Genomic DNA, 21,376 nt, shown 5'->3' on the forward strand with positions numbered 1-21,376 from the left:
CGGTGATGGTGATGGTGATAGTGGTGATGGTGATGGTGGTAGCGGTGATGGTGATGATGATGATGGTGGTGGTGGTGATGGTGGTGATGGAGACGATGGGGATGGTAGCAGTGATGGTGATTGTAGTGATGATGGTGGTGATGGTGGTAGTGACGGTAGAAACTCGAGTAGGAATGGTGGTGATGGTTGTAGGATGGAGGCAAGGATGGTACTGCTGCTGCTGCTGACAATAATAGTAACACAGAGTTATCATGTACCCAATCCAGGCCAGGTTGTGTGCTTGGCCTGCATCATCTCATGCAATCCTCCCAAAGACCAACAGGGTGGAAATGATCATCATCTCCACCCTACTGCTTAGGAAACTAAGCTCAGCATCAGGAGATACCTTACTCAAAATCGCACAGCTAATACGTGGCAGACCCAGAACTTGAACCTGAGTTGGTCTGACTCCAGATTCCATACTCTCAGCAAACAATTAAGGACTGAGAAGGAGAAAGCAGGAGAACTGAAAAGGATGGAGGCTTGCCCTGACCACTCTGTTTAACACGACAACTGACCCCCCTTAGCCTGCTCCACTTTTTTTTCCACCCCATTTATTCTAACACACTGTAAAATGTACATGCTGATTCTGATTATAATTTATCGTCTGTCTCCTACTAGAATGTAAACTCCACGAGGACAGACATCTAAGCATTTTCAGAGACTAGAACAGTGCCTGGCATATAGTAGACATCCAATAAATTCTGTTGAATGAGTGAACAAACGTTTTTTGGTTTCACAGCCCAAATCCTGGCTTTGGGGTCCCTTGGGCTTGTTGAGGGATGACTGAGTGTTCCTTGGTTTCAGGCTAAGGCGGATCTAACAAGCTGCGAGAAGAGAAGAAAGGGTTAAGCTTTCCTTTCTTTGGGGTTCCTTGGGCACTGGGAAATAGAGATACCCCCAAAACCCAAGGAGAGAACTAATTAGAGTCACAACTTGAAAATAAAGCTGCCCCTATCCTCTAAGAAAGAGAGAGAGAGAGATGGAGGGAGGGACGGAGGGCGAGACAGAGAGGCAGAGATTACACAGATTCTTGGCCAGGCATTAAGCTTCCTTACTCCATATGCTTGGTTTCCATGAATTTCTCAACACAACTTATATTCCTTCAGTCATTTAACAAACACACGTTGCCTCCCCACTACACACTAGAATTTAAAATATCTGATTTCATCACTGGGGGAGCCTCCAGCTTCCTAGCTGAGAGCTGGGGATACCAAGGTGAATAAATATCGTATGACCCTCAAGAAGCAAAAGTCTAGTGGGAAAGACTAGTTTGATCCCTACTTTGGGATAACATTTCTGGTTAAGACAAACGGCAGGCAGTGATGGAACCATCCAGCTCCCAAGACACTTAGAAGCTTCAAGGAACCAATGATAATTTTGGAGGGAAGAAGAGAATTTAAAACAAGAAGGATCCTCCAAGGATGGCTCACTGCTTCCCCCTGGTGGAGATCAGTCACAAGCACGTCCCGCGCTCTCCGGCGCTTTCTTCAACAATAACCTGGGGGAGGAGCGCATGGCAGCATGCTGAGCCCGCCCTCCCAGAGGTCACAGTCCATTGAGGGAGCGAGACAGGGAAACCGCCAATCACTATAAGGCATGACCAGTTGGTGAAAGAGGCATTCATTCATTCATTCATTCATTCAACAAAGTGCAGGGCCCTTGAGGCAGGAGCTGGGCCTGTGGTGAGCTGGGATGCACCAGGCGGACAAAGCGGGAAGGGAACGCCAGGCAGAGGGGTGAATACTAAGATGCGAAATCCACGCCTGGCCCAGGAAACCCTAAGTAACTAGTAGATTTATCTGCTATTTAGGGCCTGAGGGGGAGATGTGAACAATGAGGTTCCAAATAGAAGCCAAACCCTGAGTCACTTTGCATTCGCTGAGAGAGACTATGTATGTTCAGCCCCTGGTGAGTTTCACGGGCTCCACACCGGGGGGAGGTGACTGATTCAGAAACATTTCTTGAGTCACTCCCATGTGCCAATGCTGAGCTGGGAACGGAACGGTGAGCAGAACCAGGGGCCGCCCCTGCCCTCTTGCAGTGTAGGGTCTGGTGCGGGAGAGGGGTGTGAAAGATGACCTGAGTGGAGCCATACTAAAATAGAGCCAGAGCAGCCATTTCAGAGGAATTATCTTGCAAATCTTCTTTATCTTCCAAGCTGGACTAAACCGCCAACATCCCAAGAAGTCAGTAAGCACAAGAATACCCTGTGTGGAAGGACTGATGAAATTGGACTTTGCTAATGACCAAATCGCTAACCAATCAATGAAGGACAGTCTAGCCTTTTGCCTGATGACTGAATCTCAAGCCAATCCATGAAGTACAAGCCAGCCGTACCTCATCCAGCACCAAAGAACCCTTCTTTCATACAACCACCTCATCCTTCCTTTTTCTCATAGAAACCCTACGACCCCCTCCTGTAATCGGAACACGTTTTGGGTTTCTACCTGCATGTGTGTCCTCTGAATTGTAATTCTAACTGCCCAAAGAAATATCTGCTGTTTGAATTGTAGAGAATTTTTCCTTGGTTGAAAGAGGCATCCATAAAAAATAAATCACTCTCCATAAAAGGTTAAAACGAAAATTCAAATGGGAGAGGTGGCACAGCTACCCATGGGAAGAGCAGAAGTGAAGTATGAGACTAAGAAACCTCAGTGCCGAGGGGACAATCCTGCACCGAGCTGAGCTTCTCTCCACGCTGGCCTCGGCGCTAAGAGCTGGAGGAATCGGGCAAAGCGCAGCACGCGGCCACTGCTCTCAAGGACCCGGTGGCTCTAAGGTTGGCATCAGAGGCAGGACACTGTGGACAGAATCGCAGCCGCCTGGAAAGGGTTGGAGGCGAGCCCAGGTGGAGATCAGCGGCGCTTGGTAAATTATTGAGAATAAGATAGAGAAGAATGTAAAATATCACGCCTGGTAAGAAAGAGCATTGTTTCATGAAACTCATTGCAGCTGTGTGTGTGCAATAGGTGTGGGGGGGGTGCAAGATAAATTGTATCTCTGTGAGTCTTGATCAAAACAGTTTGAAAAACTCCAGATGAGAGGCCCTCTCAAGGTCTCACCCAGCCCAGGATGTCACCAAGGATGACTGCTCGGCCCACGGAGGGGTGACATAAACGCCTCTCTAAGGCGGAACGGGAGGCCAGCTCCACTTTTAAGGACTTCGCCAAACTCAGTAACACAACTCTGATGGGAAGCTGTGAACCCAGAAAAGGAGTGAAGAGCCAGACCTCCACTGCTCCCTCTCATCATTGCAAGAGGTGGGGGAGGGGGAGAGGCACAAATCCATATGAACTTTCTGGAAAGCGATATGGCAGCATTCACTGAAGTCTTAAAATACGTAAACTCTTTGCTGCAGGAACCGCACATCTATGAATTCCCACTAACGGAATAACCATGGATGTTCCCCAAGATGCCCAAAGCTGTTCACTGCTTATAACAGGAAAATATGGATACAACCTAAATTTTGAAAAATAGGAGACTGGTTGAACAAATGGCTGCAGTATTCAGGCATTCAAAATGAGGAGGAAAACACGTTTATTGACAAAGGAAGATGTTTATGATTTAACATTGTGACTCGGTGCAATTTTTTAAAGGAGGGAAGCTGCCAGCGGCTTCTCACTGTGGGCAGAGAGAGGAATCTCTCTGAAGAGGTTTTGTCTGTCCCGAGTGACGGAGAGGCCCCTCTTAGCCACACAAATGTTAGGTGAGTCAACAGCATTGTACTAGAGTAAGGAATGTCATGACCTTTATAACTAGTCAATCAGAGGTGATTCCGCCCCCACAGGGAACATTTGGAAATATCCAGAGACACTTCTGTTTGTCACGTTTAGAGGGGATGTTATTGGTGGCTACTGGTAGGCGGAGGCCAGAGATGCTACTAAGCATCCTCCAATGACAGGACAGGCCCCAACTCAAAGTCCCATTTGACGTGGACTGTAGCTTTGATTAGGGTCTGCTGCCAAGAAAGAATATAAAGAGAGAGGCATGCAATGTGGGCCAATGGCCTATTTCACTTGATGTCCTGCTCACAAAGGCAAACGAGAGTTTGAGTAATTCAGGGGAAAGGGCAAAGAAAGATGACAATATATTTGAACCCCAAACTGATAAAACAAGTCACAGAGGTTATTTTGTGAGATGGAAAAAAAATTAAGTCTCCAAATAATATGTATGGATAATCCTAATTCTATTCTTTAAAGAAAGTATACACATATGTATTTGTCCAGAAGAATCATACCAAAAGTTATACCAAAATGACAACAGCAGGCCCCTAGAGGATGGGGCTTAGGGTATTATTTTATTTTTGCTAATCTATTTTCTGATTTATTTTACAGTGGCTATATATTGTTTATGTAAAAAATAAGAAGTTAGATGTTGACCCAAAATACAAAGGCACTTCAGAACATCTGCGGTAAAAAGCCACTGGTCTCCTATGCACACCCAGTATTTCTGTATCGGGACCCTGATTATCCAGAACCAAACGCCCTACAACCTCAGAAGGTCTCCCTCCGGCACCAGTTCTCAGGAGCTGCCCTGACCACTTCTTCCAACATCCAGATTCCAGGCTCCTCCTCCCTCTGCTCATGAGCGGCGTTTACCAGCCAAAGGCGATTCCGTCTCGGCCTGGCCTGCAGCTGCGGGCACAGGAATCTGGAAGAAGGCGGCAGACGGGTTGGGGACCAGTCTCCAGCCCCCTGCCCGCTCACCTGACATGTGGACCTTCCGCAGGCAGGAGAGGGAGGCGTTGAGGCGGGCACACTCCTCCCGGTTGGCTCCGTATTTCTCCACGGTCTCACACACCTGCTCATCCGTCATCTCCAACAGGTCCTCCAGACTCAGCTGGCCAGGGGTGATTTCCTAGCGTGGGGAAGAGAGGAGGATGGTAGATAAACCGTGAGCACCGGGAGGGGAGGAACACCGTGAGCCTCCACGCCGCCCCCTAGTGGTACCCAGCGGGACACCCGGCCCTGTGCGGATGGCCTCTTGGCTACAGGTTGGGTCTCTGCCTCTGGGGTCAGACCAGCCTGGGTTTGAATCTCAGCTTTGCCACTCATTAGCTAGTGACCTAGGGCAAATCACTTAACCTCTCTGAGCCTCACTTTACTCACCTGTAAAATGGGAATCTTAAGCGCACATACTTGGTAAGTTAGCACATCTGCTCAGACATAGTCAATGCTCCATAAATGGTGAATGTTAATTATCTGTCTCCCCATGCAGCTTCTGAACTTGGCATGGGAAGGGCTCCATTGTCCTCGTCTTTGGATGGCCCTCAGAGTCTCCCGCTCAGCTTGGACTGCAGTGACTTGTCGTAAATCCAAGGTGAACGCAGAGCAGAGCAGACTGGACAGCTCAAGACTCCCGATGGCTGTCCCCCACTCTCTGCTTCTCTCTCCTCCAGCCACACGTCCTAGGATTCACACTGGGGCTCAGGAACTCTACGGGGAAAGGGGCTGGAGCCCTGACGGTGGCTCAGTGCTGGAAATGAAACTGGATTTGCGTCTGAGCCCCGTGGGGCACGGCTTTGCATTCCCAGACAAAGTGGGAAGGCTGGAGTATAGCGTGGGGGGGGGGGGGGGTACCTCTGGAGAGATGGGCTGGGAACAGAACAGGTAGGCTCCTTGGCTACAAATGTCCCCTCACTGCCACCAGGAACCACCCTCCCCTCCCCAAAATCACATGGCCCTAGACACCATAATATGGATACACCCTGAAATTTGTCAGACTTCTACACTTATGTGCCTATAAAAAGAGAGCCTTCATTTTATAGCACTTAATGGCATCTATCGTTTTTACGTATATTATTATTTAAATAAAAGTTTTATGGATGGAGGTTGTAAGGCAACATTGTGGAATACTTCTGCCCTCTTGTGGCCATCCCTGTGTATTACAACAAGATCAGACACCCCTCCGCTGCATCAGCACAAAATTCTATCCAAAGATGCACAGAAAAAGCGGAGCCCAGTCAATGCCCTTCCAACTCACTGGGCAGCGGGTAGAGAGAGGACAGTACCTGAGTCACTTCGAGGCTTTCTCAAACAGGGACACGCTGCAGGTAAGCCCCCTTTAAGAAAGGTGACAGACCCAGATCTGAAGGTGCAAAATGCATCGCATTTAGAGGGGAGGACTCACGACATAAAAGAGTTCTCCTCTTTGCTGCAGGATTCACTGGTGCATTTTAATCCTATAATTTACCCCCCAAAATACTCAATTTACATGGAAGTTTAGGGTTCACCAAAAAAACTCGCAAAAGTAATAATGACATCAAAAATGGAAACAGCCTTAACAGACCTGGGCCGAAAAAGCAGATGCACTTCTGTTCAATAAAATAATAATAGGTAGGGGCTGGCCCTGAGGCATAGTGGTTAAGTTCAAAGTGACCCAGGTTCTCAGGTTCCCATCCCAGGTGTGGACCTATGCCACTCATCAATGCTGTGACAGTGACCCACATATAAGCTGGAGGAAGATTGGCACAGATGTTACCACAGGGCTAATCTTCCTCAGCAAAAAAGATTTTTTAATTAAAATAATAATAATCATTGAAACGGATGGAGCACTGTTTGAAGCATTTTTCATGGATTTTCTTTTAAAGTCACAAAGACCACATAAAGTAGTACTTTTATCATCCTCACTAGTCTCTAACTAGGACAATAAAATTCAGAGAGGTTAGACTAATTGCCCAAGGTCACACAGCAAGTAAGTTTGAACCCAGGTCGACTTTGGAGCTTTCTCCATACTGCTGGTTCCTCCAACAAAAGGGGACCTCTGGTGGCTGCATGTGTGAGCTACAGACAGAGAGTGGAACCCCAGCTCCATCCACACCCCCTGGTTGGTGGTCTTTGACTCAAGGTTCTCACAGACCAAGGTAAGAACCGGAGCTCGGACACCTGCAGGCCAGGTAAATGTAAATGAGCAAAGCTGTGAACTTGGAGCCCCCTGGACCCTAAGGGGCTGAAGAATTCACTTCAGTGTGGTCAGCAATTTCGATTTTACAAGAGAAGCCAGAGATCTCAGTTTTTATGCAAAGCCTTTCAACCTTTAAATATTGGCTCAAAAAAATTTTCGAACATCGTATCAGCCAAACAAAAAGTGTCTGTGCATCAGACACAGCTTGAGGGCCACCCGCTTTCAATGCCTGGTCAAGAAGAGCTGTCTCTGTCTTATTCGCCCCGCTTGATAAATAAAGGTCCCAAAAGCTTCTGAAAAGCAGACTGGGCCACATGAATAGAATGTACTGTCTGCACTTATACGAGACCCTTCATTTTAAGGATATTGACACGAAACCGCCCTCCTGGGAATGAAATAGAAAACACGGAATCACACCCCTTCTGGTGCGCACGTGCGAGGCATGGGGGGCGGGGGATGGAGGAGAGGAGGAGTCTGGCTCAGATTGTTAGATGGTGGGTTCAGGTGAGATCACATCCTGGGACAAGGTCTGAAAAAGACAAAAGGTGGAAGAGGATCTTGGGGGCCTCTTCAAGCAGGGAGCAGGGAGCACTTGGAGAAATGTCGCTTGGCCCCGCAAGCAAGAGGGGGCACCCCTCTTCTGCCTGGCTCGGGGAGGCCCCGGCACCAGGAAAAGGAGGGGAAAGCCCAGTGCTTCCCACCTCGCCCTCCAGAGTCCATCGGAGTGGGTTCTCCCGCTAGCCCCACACACGCACTAACAGAACAGGCCTCTCCATCTGTAAGCCTCAGTCTCTAGCTCTGTACGCTGGTGATGAGAGTCCTTCCCACCTCAAAAGGTCGTTGTGAGGGTTTGAACGGCCTCAACAGTTGGGGTCCTGGGTGTAGAGCCCTCAGTACAATGGCTGGCACCGAAGATTGAATAACTGAGAGCTGGTTTCATTAGGAAGGGCTGAGCCGGTCACTGGGAACACTGGGGACCTGGGATCCGAGGGGGAAAGGACATCTCACTGTCCCTGAGACCTTATGGATGTGGGCCACGCCTCGATCGATGGTGGACACAAGACAGCATGTGTTCTGGTTTTGTTTTGCCCTTGGAAAACCTGTTACTTCCGAAGTTTTCAACAGCAATAATAACAATATAATAAGCCAACATTTACTGAGTGCTATTAGGTGCCAGACTATGAACTGAACATTTTATATAGATCACCTCATTTTATCATGCCAGCTACTGACGAAGAGGAGACAATCATTATCCCATTTCACAGACAAGAAAACTAATGCCCTAAGACTGGTGTCCAATATGGTGGCCGCTGGCCACACTAATTAACCCTCAAGACAATTAAAAATTCAGTTCCACAGTCACACACATTAACCACATGTAGCTCAACAGCTACATGTGACTGGTGGCAACTGCTTTGGACAGCACAGATATAAAATATTTTCATCGTAGCAGAAAGTTCTGCTGGACAGCACTGGTCCAAGAGGTTAAGTGATTTGGCCAAAGGGACTGAATTCATGAGTGGCAGAGTTGAAAGAGATCCCAACTCTAGAACCACACTCTTAATGACCCCATTCAACAGCCTCAGAGATCCTCCGTGCCTTCATCCCATACATATTTATTGAAGGCCTACTATGTGCCAGGCACAGCCAAAAACCCACTGCCGCAGGGGCTGGCTGCTGGCCAGTTAGGGGCAGGGGGCACAGGGCGCCTCCGGTCACCTCCAGGACTTCCTTGCGCACGTCGACGATCCGGAACCAGTGCCGGAGCTGGGGGAAGCCATCCAGCTCGGCGTTGCGCTCCTGCAGGGCCACCTTCTTTTTGCAGGACAGCTGCCGGCTGAAGTACTTCACCAGCTTGCTCTGTGGAGACAGATGAGGACAGAGGACACATCTCAGAGGCATCGCCACAAGGAGAGGCAAGAATCTCCCTACCGCCCACTCCGTGCCCCCACCCCACCCAACTCTGTATTTTAAAGACTGGCTCAAGTGCAATGAGGGAGACACACGTCGGCCCTTAAGTGGGGGCCTTGGGGCTGCATCCTCCTCCATTTCCACGGCACATATCCCTGGACCCTACAATTCCACTGCTAGGAACTCATGCTACAGACACTCCATCCTGTGCAAAATGACTACGTAAAAGCATCTTCCTTACAGTTCTCTTGGCAGTGACAAAAGATGGCAAACATCCTGAGGGTCCATCAGCAGGAGCCTCATAAAAGAGGCACACGCACACAAGGGAACGCTACGCAGCTATAAAATAAAATGAGGATGCGTGCTTTGTCTGATATGGAACAGTCTCCAAGACACGTTGATAAACAAACACAAATACTCTCCCATTCACGTGGGAACTGTTGACATGTATATATCTTCATAAATGCAGACACTGTCTGGAAGGATTCCCAATCCTCTAGGGAAGGGAGGAGGGCGGGTGGGGAACAGAGGTGGGAGAAACATTTTATTTAAACACTTTTGTACCATTTGAATCTTGAGTCACATGCAAGTAGTCACAAATTAACAAAGACTTTTAAAATGAGATGGGCCTGGCCCCGTGCTTCTGGACGGATGCCAGGATGCGAGAAAGGAAAGTGTTTTATTGCTAGTTATGTAAAAACTAGCAACATTAACAAAAGACAGGCCCTACATGTGTGCGGGAGCAGAGAAAGAGTATGGAAGACACACCCCAGGCTGATAACTGGGGTGGGGAGAGGCACAGACAGAGGGAGAAAAAGGTTCGATGTTCCTTAATATATTTTTGCCTGGCTTCAATCGTTACCTAAAGCATATTATCATCTTTATAATTTAAAATATACTTAATAAAGATAACTAAATGAAAGAAAAATAAAATCCTTAGGTACGTATTGCCTCCGGTATTTCAAAGCACAGTCAGCCAACATTTATCAAGAAGACGGTCCTGGAATTTTAGGATCACAAAATTCGGAGCAGGGTATGATGGCAGAGGGCATCTATTGGTTCTGTCCAGCCCGTCTCCATTCCCCCTTTCGCTGAAAAGAGTATTTCAACTCTCTTTTGGGGAACCTTCCTTCTTTGGCTCTCAGTGCACATGGTTCAGGCACGGCTGTTTCACTGAGCCTACCCTGCCTGGGCTGCAGGCGGCCTGGGACTTAAGCCTGGCCACAGCATCTGGATCAGGATGACACGTGAGTCAGGCTGGGCCACCAGAGCCCTCCCCACAACTCTTCGCAAGCTCTCAGGAACAGCCGTCCCTTCCCACTAGAGTGTCTGGGAGGCGTCATACAAGCCGGAAGCTGTCCAGGCCATCCCTGCTGACATGGAGAGAGGCACCCTGAGACTGAAGCCCAGGGGAAGAAATCAGAAAACTAAGTTTTTAAGTTCACACTAATTTTCTCACCTTACTAATAAGATGAAAGTTGCCTTTCTTGGTAAGCCTATGTGTCGTTGCAACAGAAGCACAAAAATCACTGGTTAAGCGAATGTACCTGGAACACTTTTCATTTGGAATCTCAATTTAGAATTTAGAATAGAAAAATGCCAAAAAATACATGTTTTTTCTCCCATGTATTTCTGAAGGAATAGAGTCTGCCCTATTAAGACTTCAGAGTAGGGCTTTCAACTAAGACATCTACAGAACTCACACGTCTGTCTTTTGTGTTATTTTTGGACTTGTTTCAACTATTTTCTATACACAGGTACAGAAAACCACTCAGAAGAAATAAACATACTTCGACACCTCCCCATCATTCTTCAAGCACTTCCTTACTTTCATGCACAACAAAATTTTCCAGGCTCATCTTGCTCTTTTCCTGCCCCTGTTCTGGAATCAGTCATTTCACCAAAGAGCACTGGTTCCTCTGAGGGGAAGATGGTATTTAGAAGCCAAGATTTGGATGGTTGGTGTGCTTACTGATCTTGAGGTGTCCTGGTTTCCAGTTCCCTCAGCGGGCAGCCTAGGTAATATATGTACGTATGTGCAATGCATATATGTAGATACATAAGTTTACACCTATATTTATTTTTTTATCTATATGTGTTGATAACCAATAATCCCAAACCAACACCACAGGATTTATTCTAGTTTTTTCCCTTCCCACATTTGCATCACTCTTCTCGGACACTGAGAAAAATACTCCTTAACAAATTTATTTATTATTTGCTTAACCTGCTGAATTTCGCTAATATCCCAACTCCACTGGGCCCCTGCCCTGTCCAGACCCATCCTCAATTGGGCCACTGCCCTGCTTGGATGTCCCCTGTGGGCCCTGACCCCCGCGGGGCTGCCCTCTCACCCTAGCTCTGCTGCCTGCCTTGTGAAGATGTTCATATGTCTGATTTGCAAAAAGTTTTCTTACTTTTCATCTACGTATCTTAATGAATAAAATTTTCCTTTTATTTCCAATCCTTTCCTGAGTTCTGTCACCTCATTCTTGAGATTTCCAATCCTGATTTAAACTGTTTTTTCAGATCTTGACATTTTCCAGAGGATTCTCAAGTCTTGTATGCAGGCACTCCCCCCAAATCTGCTTTCGTTTCACAAACTGAGAAGCGAAATCGATTTAATCTGTGTGTCAAATGTCCAAAATGGTAGTCGACCAGCCATGTGTGGCTAACGGATCATGGTGTGGCTAGTGTAACTAAGGAATGGAATTTTAAATTTTATTTAATTTAAATGCAAAAACGGAAGCCACGTATTTTGCTGTTAAGCATAATTTTATTGTTTTGATAGAACTACATTTTACCTTAACCTTGAAAATTTTAGCATCTGAATTGAGATGTGCTATAAGTATAAAATACACACTGAATTTCAAAGACTTGAGAGGAAAAGAATAATGTAAAACGTCTCATTAATGTTTTTACATTGATTACATGTTTACATGATAATATTTTGGATGAACTGGGTTAAATAAAATATATTCTTAAAGTTAATTTCATCTGTTTCTTGTTAATGTGGATACTAGAAAATTTAAAATTACACATTTGTTTCTCTCATTATATATATTCTCTCATTCTCACATCTGTTGCTCTCCTTATATTTCTAACAAACAATGCTGCTGTAGGGTTTTATTCTAAAGAAATAATTAAGAATATTCATGAAGCTTTGCTCCAAGTTGATAATAGCCATGAAGGATTGGAAATAAGCCAACTCTTCAACAATAGGGGATGATGTAAATAAATTACAATGTATTCATATAGAAATGATGTATAAAATATGCATAATATTTATAATGTATAAGCAATGCATTGAAAATTTATAAAACTACATGTGTATAGATGCATCGAAAAAGCCCTGGGAGGGTACATAGCACAGTGTTAGCAGTATTTATCTCTGAGACTAAGATTATGGGTGACCTATTTTTTTCCCGTTTGCTTCTTTATAGTAATATTAGAAAATACAACGTATATGTATTACCTGCTTATTAATGGAAAAATGTTTGGATACGTTTGGCCACATTTTAACACTGATACTATCAGTGTCAGTGAGAATGTGAGAAACCCTTGAGAATTCCACGGGAGGGCAACTTGATTTGGTGGTATCAGCATTTCAGTACCCATGCACTGTGACCGAGGAAACTGACCTCTAGGAATCCACCCTACAGAAATACGCACATGTGCACATGGGGCGAGAGGCTGGCTGGCTGTCGCAGCAGTTTGCGATTTTAAAAACATGAAAACAATTTTTTAAAAGGGTCATTAACAGAAAAGATAAATATGAATGAGTTACAGCACATCCATAGAATTGAATACTATATAAACTTTCAAAAATAAAGTAGATTAGGGGCCAGCCCAGTGGCACAGCAGTTAAGTTCACACGTTCCGATTCTTGGCAGCCTGGGGTTCGCCAGTTCGGATCCCGGGTGCAGACATGGCACCACTTGGCAAGCCATGCTGTGGCAGGTGTCCCACGTATAAAGTAGAGGAAGATGGGCACGGTTGTTAGCTCAGGGCCAGTCCTCCTTGGCAAAAAGAGGAGGGTTGGCAGTAGTTAGCTCAGGGCTAATCTTCCTCAAAAAAAAAAAAGTAAAATAAATAAATAAAGTAGATTAATACATATTGATTTAAGAAAAGATTTTCATCTTCAGTGATAAAGCAATCTGCAAAGACACTGTATAATTGCATTTATATTTTTAAAAGTATATATGTGGTAATGATATGATTATGAACACAGAAAAATACCTGGCAGAATACAACGACCTATAATAGTAAAAACAGATATGGGGGAAAGAGGGGCATTCACTTTTTCCTGCACAACTATTTTTTCAATTTTTATAATAATTTATATATTTTATTTGTATATATTTTTATTTACATATATTTATATATAACTTGTATTTATTACATAAATAAAATATAATTTATATATATAATTTATAAACTTATTTATAATAAGTTCATATTGCTTTGCTTTCTCAACACTAAGAATTTTTTTTATTTTAAGACTGAGTTTAGGTATCCTGTCCACACTTTGCATATATCTAAGCTTTGGTTCACTCATTGACTCAAACAATATTTACTAAGCGCCAACTATACGCCAGTGTGCCAGGCACTGTGTTAGGCTCTGGGAATTCAATAAGTAATATGATTAATCAAAGTTTTACCTTCTTTCTGATATTTTTGGTACAGAGAACCAAAATCAGTCCTGAATTTCAGACGAAGATTTCGATATGAAACCTGCACCCAACAGTTAGCGCTCTGAATCTATCCTAGGAAGTTTCGGGACAAAGAAATCTGCTCAGGATTACAACTTTCCTCGCCACGAGGAAAAGAAACCAGAGTGATCAAAAGCACAGGGGGTCTCTCAGCCCTGGGACAATGTCACTTGGCACCAGCAGTAAGTATGGCTAGAAAGCCTGCTTCCTTTGCACTGATTTAAATTAAGGACTCTAGTAGTTGAAGAAAGAGAAAAGCGCAGCATAAAACCAGAGAAAGAGAACTTTTTAGTTTACTTGTCTTTTTTTTCCATGTCCATGTGTTGGAATAAGAGGCAGCCTCAGGGAGAGGCCGGAAGCTTGGGCACCAGAATCAGCCTAACCTGGGCTCCCATCCCCAGGCACTACTCAGTAGCTTAACTGTCTCAAGCAAGTTTCAAAACTGTTCTAAACCTCAGTTTTCTCACCTGGAAAATGAGGATTAAATTGTCCCACTTCCTAGGATTGTGGTGAGGCTTAAAAGAAATTATTCATGCAAAGTGGCAGGGAAGAATCACACAGAACACCATCGCAATAGTGCTGATTTTGTACTACATGAATTCACAAGCATCTTCCACAACTAGCATGGGAGGTATGTCCCAAATATAGTGACTATCAGCCTTAGAAAAAGTTTTTCTTTTTTTTTTTTTTTTTTGCTGAGGAAGATTTGCCTTGAGCTAACATCTGTGCCAATCCTCCTCTATTTTTTTGTATGTGGGATGCCTCCACAGTGTGGCTGGTCATTGGAGTAGGTCCTCACATGGGATCTGAACCTGCGAACCCTGGGCACCAAAACAGACTGCACAGAACTCTAACCACTTGGCAATGGGGCAAGCCTAAAAAAGTATTTCTAATAAATCAAAACTAATCAGTTTGAAAATAAATAATATTCTTTAAAGGTAAAATGTATCATTTCTCCAAAGTTTAAAAAAGTTATCCTGTAAGAGAACGTACTAAACATACTAAATGAACTAAAAGGACTAAAATTAAAAGTTTGAATAAAAAATTGTCTTCCTAATTCCTTATGTAAATCCTGACTTTGAAATTACTAGGATTTGAATCGATTCACCTTACAGAAATTGCTTGAAAGTAATACGTGCTCCCTTCATGAACATAAATCTGGGCTTTTGGCTAACTGCTCTTCTTCAGACTTTTCTTCTGAATAAATAAGCTTTTACTGTTTATTATTCTCTACCTATATATGGCTGTGTTGGATTTCAAATATGGCAAAAGAAATAAGGATCTGGTCTCTTGATATAAATAATAACAATGCTGTATCAACTTCTCAAAGAAAGAAAGAAAGGAATCAAGTGTCAATCGGAAGCCATTGACATCATGTCACACCTTTAAAGAAGCCTTCAGTGTCACAGAAGATTGAAAAACTAGACTAAGCCCAAATGCTGGCTGGCAGGAGAGATGGAACTACGTCACTACCCTGCTCAGACACCCAATCTTGAATAGCAGCATTTCCCAAGCGCGTGATAACTCGAGGTGGTACCCAAGCGTGGCATTAAGTAACACTGGGTCACACAGCGAGAGCGTGCTTCCCTGTCCAGATCTCCCTCCAGCCACCTGACTTTAGATCAAAGAGACAGTCTCTCTTCAATGACACTGTGTCTTTAACACAAGACTCACAGCCTGAGGCAGGTAACGATATTTAGCACAACTGAAGGATACTTTTGTTTCATTGTATTTCTTTTCCTGATTGCCTTCCATTTATGAAGAGTGATACCAGTTTTCCATTATAACAGTTGTACAAAGTTTTATTTTTAAATACATGGTTTTTTTTGTGTGTTTTTTTTTAATTTGAGTTGGTTTAAAGAAAATACACAGATAGGGCAAAAAGTAGGATGAGGGTATCAAACTGATGAGTTTGGGAAATGCTGTCCTATAGAATAACGTTCAAATTCCTTAGCCTATTATTCAGGGCTCAATTATATTCCAGTTCTCCTTTCTTGCCTCTTTCACTTCCAGGCAATTCCTCTCCACACCCACCTGTGGTGGATTGTAAAGATGACCTGAATCCTGCACCCCTCCTGCCTCCACACCCTTTGCATTGTGACTTTGCAGTTAATTCACTGAAGAGGCAGAGTCTGCGCCTGCACCGCTTCCATCAGGTTGGCCATGTGACTTGCCTCAGCCAATAGAAAGAGGCCTGGTGTGTTTCTACTCCCTCTCTTGAATCTCTGCCATCTCCATGAGAACGTGCCCAGGATAGTCAGCTAGTCAGCTGAAGGATGAGAGACTACATAGGGCAAAGTCAAGCTTTCCCAGACATCCCAGCCAAAGCCATCCTAGCTGGGCCAACAGCCAATTGTTGTCTGGCTGTTGGCTCTGAGTGAACTCAGCCAAGAGCAAGACAGCCACTAACGTGCAGCTGACCCCAGATGCATGGCCCATAAATGTTTATGTTGTATGCAACCAAGGTTTTGTAGTTGCCTGTTACACAGCATTATAGGGATTCAGAGATAATTGATACGCCACCCAGTCAACTCACGGAAATCTGATTTCTCCAAAGTTCATCTCAAATGTCACCTTCTCCGGGAAGTCTTTATTAATTCTTCCTGGGCATTTTGTTCGTACAGACTCTATTACAAGATTTATCACAGTTTTCCTTGCATTCTAATTGGCTGATAATTGTGTTACCCAGTGTTGAAGACACTGGCTGTCTTAAAGGTTAAGGAGCCCTGTCCATATTTGGAAGAGTAAATGAAATAAATTTAATAATAAAAATGAAAGCACCATTATTGAGCATTTCCAAGTGCCCAGCCCATGCTGAAGGTCTTACACACATCATGTCAATATATCTCCACATTCCCAAGAGCTAGATGCCATTAAGATCTACATTTTACAGAGGAAGAAATCAGGCACAGAGAACTTATTTATTTGCAATCATACAACCAGTAAGTGGAGAGCTAAGATTCAAACCCAAGTTGATTCCAAAGCCCCAACATTGCAGAAAGGATAACTTTATTTTAATTTACTTTATTTAATAGACACATGCATATATTTCCTTTGTGAAAAAGTTAGAACATTTCAGATAAGGCCAAAGCCCCCTTTGACCATTCCCACTAACGCTGGCCCGCCTCTCCTGGAGGTGATGCAGGTAACTGCTCAGAATGGCTTGGTGTCCATCTATCCAGACCTTTTCCTGTGCCCTTTCACACATATGCACACGCGTGCAGAAACTCTGCAGCGTGGTTTTACGTGTAGGGTTGTTTTTTTCACGTAAATTGTATCACGCAGTATGCATTTTTTTTGCAGCTCACACTTTCACTCAGTGGTAAGCCTTGAGGATCTTTCCTGCTCGTTCATACAGATGCACCTCATTCTTTCTCATCTTCTGCATGACGAATTCCTTTGATACCACAGTCAAAAGTCCACGATGCGAGCAGTTCTGGGATGTCTGCTGGGGGCATTTTTGTCAGCTACGATTAAGCCTTTTCAGGAATAACTGCCACGCCAGCAGCCACCATTGACCAAACACCTGCGGTGTGCCTGGCGCCGGGGGGAGTGTTTTGAACGTGCTTGTTCATTTTGAATCCACGCAACAACACTAGCTGTGAGGCTGCTGTTCTGAGCCCATTGTGTGAACGAGAAAACAGGCGCCCAGAGGTGGAACCACTCGCTCAGATCCACAGACTGTTTAAGTCGGGGAGCCAGGGTCCGACCCCAAAGCTCTCTGTCTCTACCAGGACGCTGCACTATGAGGTGTTCACGGTCCTTCCCACTGAACGGGAAATCCAAAAGTTGGGCTTGGGCCCCTCAAGGGCAGAGGGAGTCTCATTCCCCTCGGGAAGCCTTCCAGGAAGCAGGGGACGAGTGAGTTTCTGAATTCCAGTTCTGAGGCTTGGGCAAGTCACTTCAGCTCCCTGAGCCTCCACTTTCTCATCTATACAATGGGCATATACCTCCTTCCCTCGCAGGTCTGCTGCGGCATCACACGAGACAATGTCCACGCAGAAGACAGGCCGAGCCCACCACCCACATAAGCACTCTGTCCTGTTTGTAGAAGGAACACACGGATGCTGGGGAGGTGCTTCCAGGGTCACCCAGAGACAGGACCTGTACCCGCCCAGGAGTAAGAGGCCAGGGGCCGCCTCACTACGATGAATGAGGAACGCGGGGGACAGAGATGGGCTTAGGAAGCAGGCGGAGTGAGAAGACAGGCGGGCAGTCACAGGCCCAGGTCTTCCCCTTGAGGCCAAGGGAAAGAAGAGTCACCATTGGGGACAAAAGCATGGCTAGTCTGAGCAGGGAAAACCCCCGAAAACTGCCCAGAGTGTGAAGCTGGACTGGGTGGAGACTGAGCAGCGCTTCCCAGGCGGGGCCCCTGGGATCAGCAGCTCTCCCCACCAGTTACCCAAGGCTGGTGGCGCAGAATAATCCAGGTTGTCAGCTAACAGGGGCCTTCTCTGAACCCAATGCTGTGATAAGCACTTTTATGAATTATCTATTTAATCCTCACAGCAGCATTGCGATGGACATCCAATTACTGCCCCACTCTACAAACGAGAAAATTGAGGCCCAGAAAGGTTAAACAACTTACCCAAGGTCACAGAGCAACTAAGTGGATGAATCAGAATTTGAACCAAAGTTTAACAAACTCTTACATATTGACACACAAGAAATGTCATGATCTACTGTCAAGTGAAATAACATAACCAAAAGAACAGGCAGAGTATAATCCTATTTTCTGAATATAAAATGAATGTGTGTGTATATTATATAATATATAATATATTATGATTTTTATAAATGTCTATATGCATAATAAAATATATATTTAATATTTTGTATATGTTAATATATAATAGTATACATTAAATATATATGTATCTTATGTATATATTGTTATATATACATAACATAAGATACATATACATTTAATATATATTTTATATATATATGTACACACAGACTAGAAGGAAATGCTCCAAAATGTTAACAGCTACAACTCTGGGTCATTAGAGGTGAAATTTATTTGTTCATTTCTGTGTGTGTGTATCTTATAATCTTTCTATAAGCTTGAATTACCTATGTGATAATTAGTTACAAATCTCATGAAAATCAGACACCTGCCAACAATAAATGCACACGGGACGTACACAATGTCAGCCATTGCATTAAATAAGTTTTAAATATCCATAGGATGTAAATAACACACACATGCCAGGGATTCTGCTAAGCACATCATACAAGTTTCTCACGTAAGCTTCTCAATGACCCCAGGAATACCCCCATTTTACAGATGAGGAAGCTGAAGGCCACAGAGCTTAAGCAGCTCTCCCAAGGTTCTAGATAATTTTACAGGCTGCTTCCCTCTTTCCCCAATTTCCTGACCATAAAAATCATCTGAAGGTGTTTGTTAAAAACCAGCCTTCCAGGCCACTCCTCTAGAAATTCTGATTCAGTAAATCTGGGGAAGGCCCAGGAATCTGTGAAAACACAAGCACCCCAATGAGTCTGAGGGTCAGGCCAGCATAGAAAGACCCATCTCCTGTCTGAATGACGTAAGGAAAGCAGTCTGCTTCTCAGACAAGCTTCAGCATCCGGGTCCTTGGGCAATAAAACCAGGGCAGAAACCCGTTCTGGGAGCCCGGGGAGCAGCGCCCTCGGCAAGCAGCACCCCTCAAGGGCGAGTAAATGCCCGGGCTCATTTGCACGGCAGGCATTCAGCGAGCAGTCCAGGGACAAGACCTTGACTGAGGCACCGGGAAATCCAAAAGCAGTTGGCCCAGTCCAGGCCTGAAGGGACGCCCAGTGGGACAGACAAGACTGACACACAAACACAAATCATGAGGCCAAAGGACAGGAGCCAAAGGACACAAGGGCACAGCACAGCCTTGAACAAAGCATTGTGCCGTGATCGCAGGATGATAACGGCGGGCGCTCTATATTTGTTCTAAGAGAAGCAAGGCCTCTCATTCACTCATTTAAAGGATTTTTGTTGGTTTGATTTTTGTTTTTTAGGTGCTTTCTAAATACAAAGAGCTAGGGATACAAAATCAAGTACACCCCCTCACTGCCGTAAGGCAGGGCTCCTCCAGGCGCGGCCTGAAGACATGGGCCCTGAGGCCCTGACGGGCAGCCCCCTTCGGGTAAGGACAGAAATTGAGAGCAGTGAGACACTTTGATAGCTATTTGACAGAGCGATTTTATGTCTGTTTAATATTTTCCCAGTGAGGCTTGTATTTTATTGGGGTTTTTTTTATCCCTTTCATTCTTCTAGTAAATCATTCTTATCATATATTACAAAAGTATTGGCTACAAAGCACCAGGAAAGAAAACGCTGATCCTTCACCACAGAAGGTGTGGGAGGCCCTGACCTCCGCCCTCAGAGAATGTCAGGGACCGAGCTGGATCCCCCCACATCACTAAATAAATTCCCTTCCTCGATGGTTCCAAAGCTATGGTTTTATTTGAGCATCTCGACGATGCTGAAGAGAGCATCAGATTGTTAGGAACAGTCTACAGATGGGGAAAGTGAGGCTCAGAGGTGGGGGAGGGCTCCAGCTCACACAACTAAAGCAGCACCAGCCCAGGATCTGACTCCCCGTCCCGTGCCCGCTTCGCCACAGCTCTCTGCTGAAGCGGAGGGTCCCAAAAACCTAGAGGTCAAGGTTGAGAAGCACAATTAGAAAAGCGCCTTTTGTAGGGCCTCACCCTGCCAGGTGTCCCCATTTATTTTTAGGTCACCCTCAATACAAGGGCATGCAGAGCTCAACTGCAAAAAGTCCAGAGGCACCATCTCCAAGACGCAGCACAGGGCTCCCGGAAATAGCACCCCCAAGCTGAGCCCACCAGCTGCCCCTGCCCTGCCCGGGGGTGCAAAATAAGGTCTCCGGGCCTGGGCTCTGAAGCGTCACAGGACTCGGAGACAGCAGGAACCCACAGATGTAGTTCTTCATCTCCACACCAGGGGGCAGCCTGGCACCTTCCGCGGCAGATGGAAAAATTTTCAGACCTTCCTGTATCTGAGCATCCTCAGTACTTATTACTGTACTCGGTATTAGCACCATGGCAAATTTAGCAGCATAAACAACAAAAAAAATGTTTTAAGTCAAGACATGTGACAGAGCTATAAATAATCATGTCTGAAATCTCTAATGTGACATGGGGAACTTTTCACTCAGAATCGAAACCAGGATAAACCCAGAGACCCATGGGCAAGCCTCTGGTTTGCTGGAGCCCAAACCCATCACTCTTAGGTGCTATTTTTTTTTTGAAAAACTAAAGCAGAGTTCGTGAAAGCTGGAAGGGGGTGCAGTACAGATTAAGGATCTTCTATGTATGAGGTCTTTTCACTAATCGTCTCTCAGATAAACCTCATGGCAACGCCAAGGGAAGGGTCTCATCTCACATCCATTTTATGCACGAGGACACTGAGGGCTCAGGAATGTGACAAAACTGCCCTTAAAATCACACGGATGACTTTAGGCTGATTCTAGCCGGGCTCCGGAACCCTCTGTACCCCTCAGGGCTGCCTGTCAGCAAGCACCCCATTATTGCTGCCTTCTCTTTCGCAGGCGCTGACTAGCAGCGGAGCTCAAAGCCCTGAATCCACAGGGTCCAGCCTCTCGGCACATCTTCCGGCTGCCCAGGGCTGTCTCCCTCCGGCTTTAGAAATAAACAGCACTTTCCTATCCTTCAGGTGTCACCCCTTCCCTATTACCTCTCAACGTCACCATCACGCCACCTGCTTTTTTCCTGCGAGCTCTTATCTCTATCCCACAAATTATCCTGTTTACTGGTTTCCATGGTTACGC

At 45.2% G+C, this 21,376-nt stretch overlaps 1 protein-coding gene across 2 annotated transcripts in view; it reads right to left on the reverse strand.

The window, feature by feature from the left end:
• KSR2 (kinase suppressor of ras 2) overlaps positions 1-21,376 on the reverse strand; it is a 383,972-nt gene that overhangs the window by 307,457 nt on the left and 55,139 nt on the right. For both annotated transcript variants that reach the window (XM_046640610.1, XM_046640609.1), the window contains exons 2-3: positions 8,665-8,805; positions 4,749-4,899 (exon numbers count right to left, since the gene is read on the reverse strand). In XM_046640610.1, the coding sequence (XP_046496566.1) occupies positions 4,749-4,899; positions 8,665-8,805 (292 nt within the window). The remainder of the gene's footprint in view (positions 1-4,748; positions 4,900-8,664; positions 8,806-21,376) is intronic.

This window comes from Equus quagga, chromosome 15, assembly GCF_021613505.1.
Source record: "Equus quagga isolate Etosha38 chromosome 15, UCLA_HA_Equagga_1.0, whole genome shotgun sequence".
Classification (NCBI taxonomy): domain Eukaryota; kingdom Metazoa; phylum Chordata; class Mammalia; order Perissodactyla; family Equidae; genus Equus; species Equus quagga.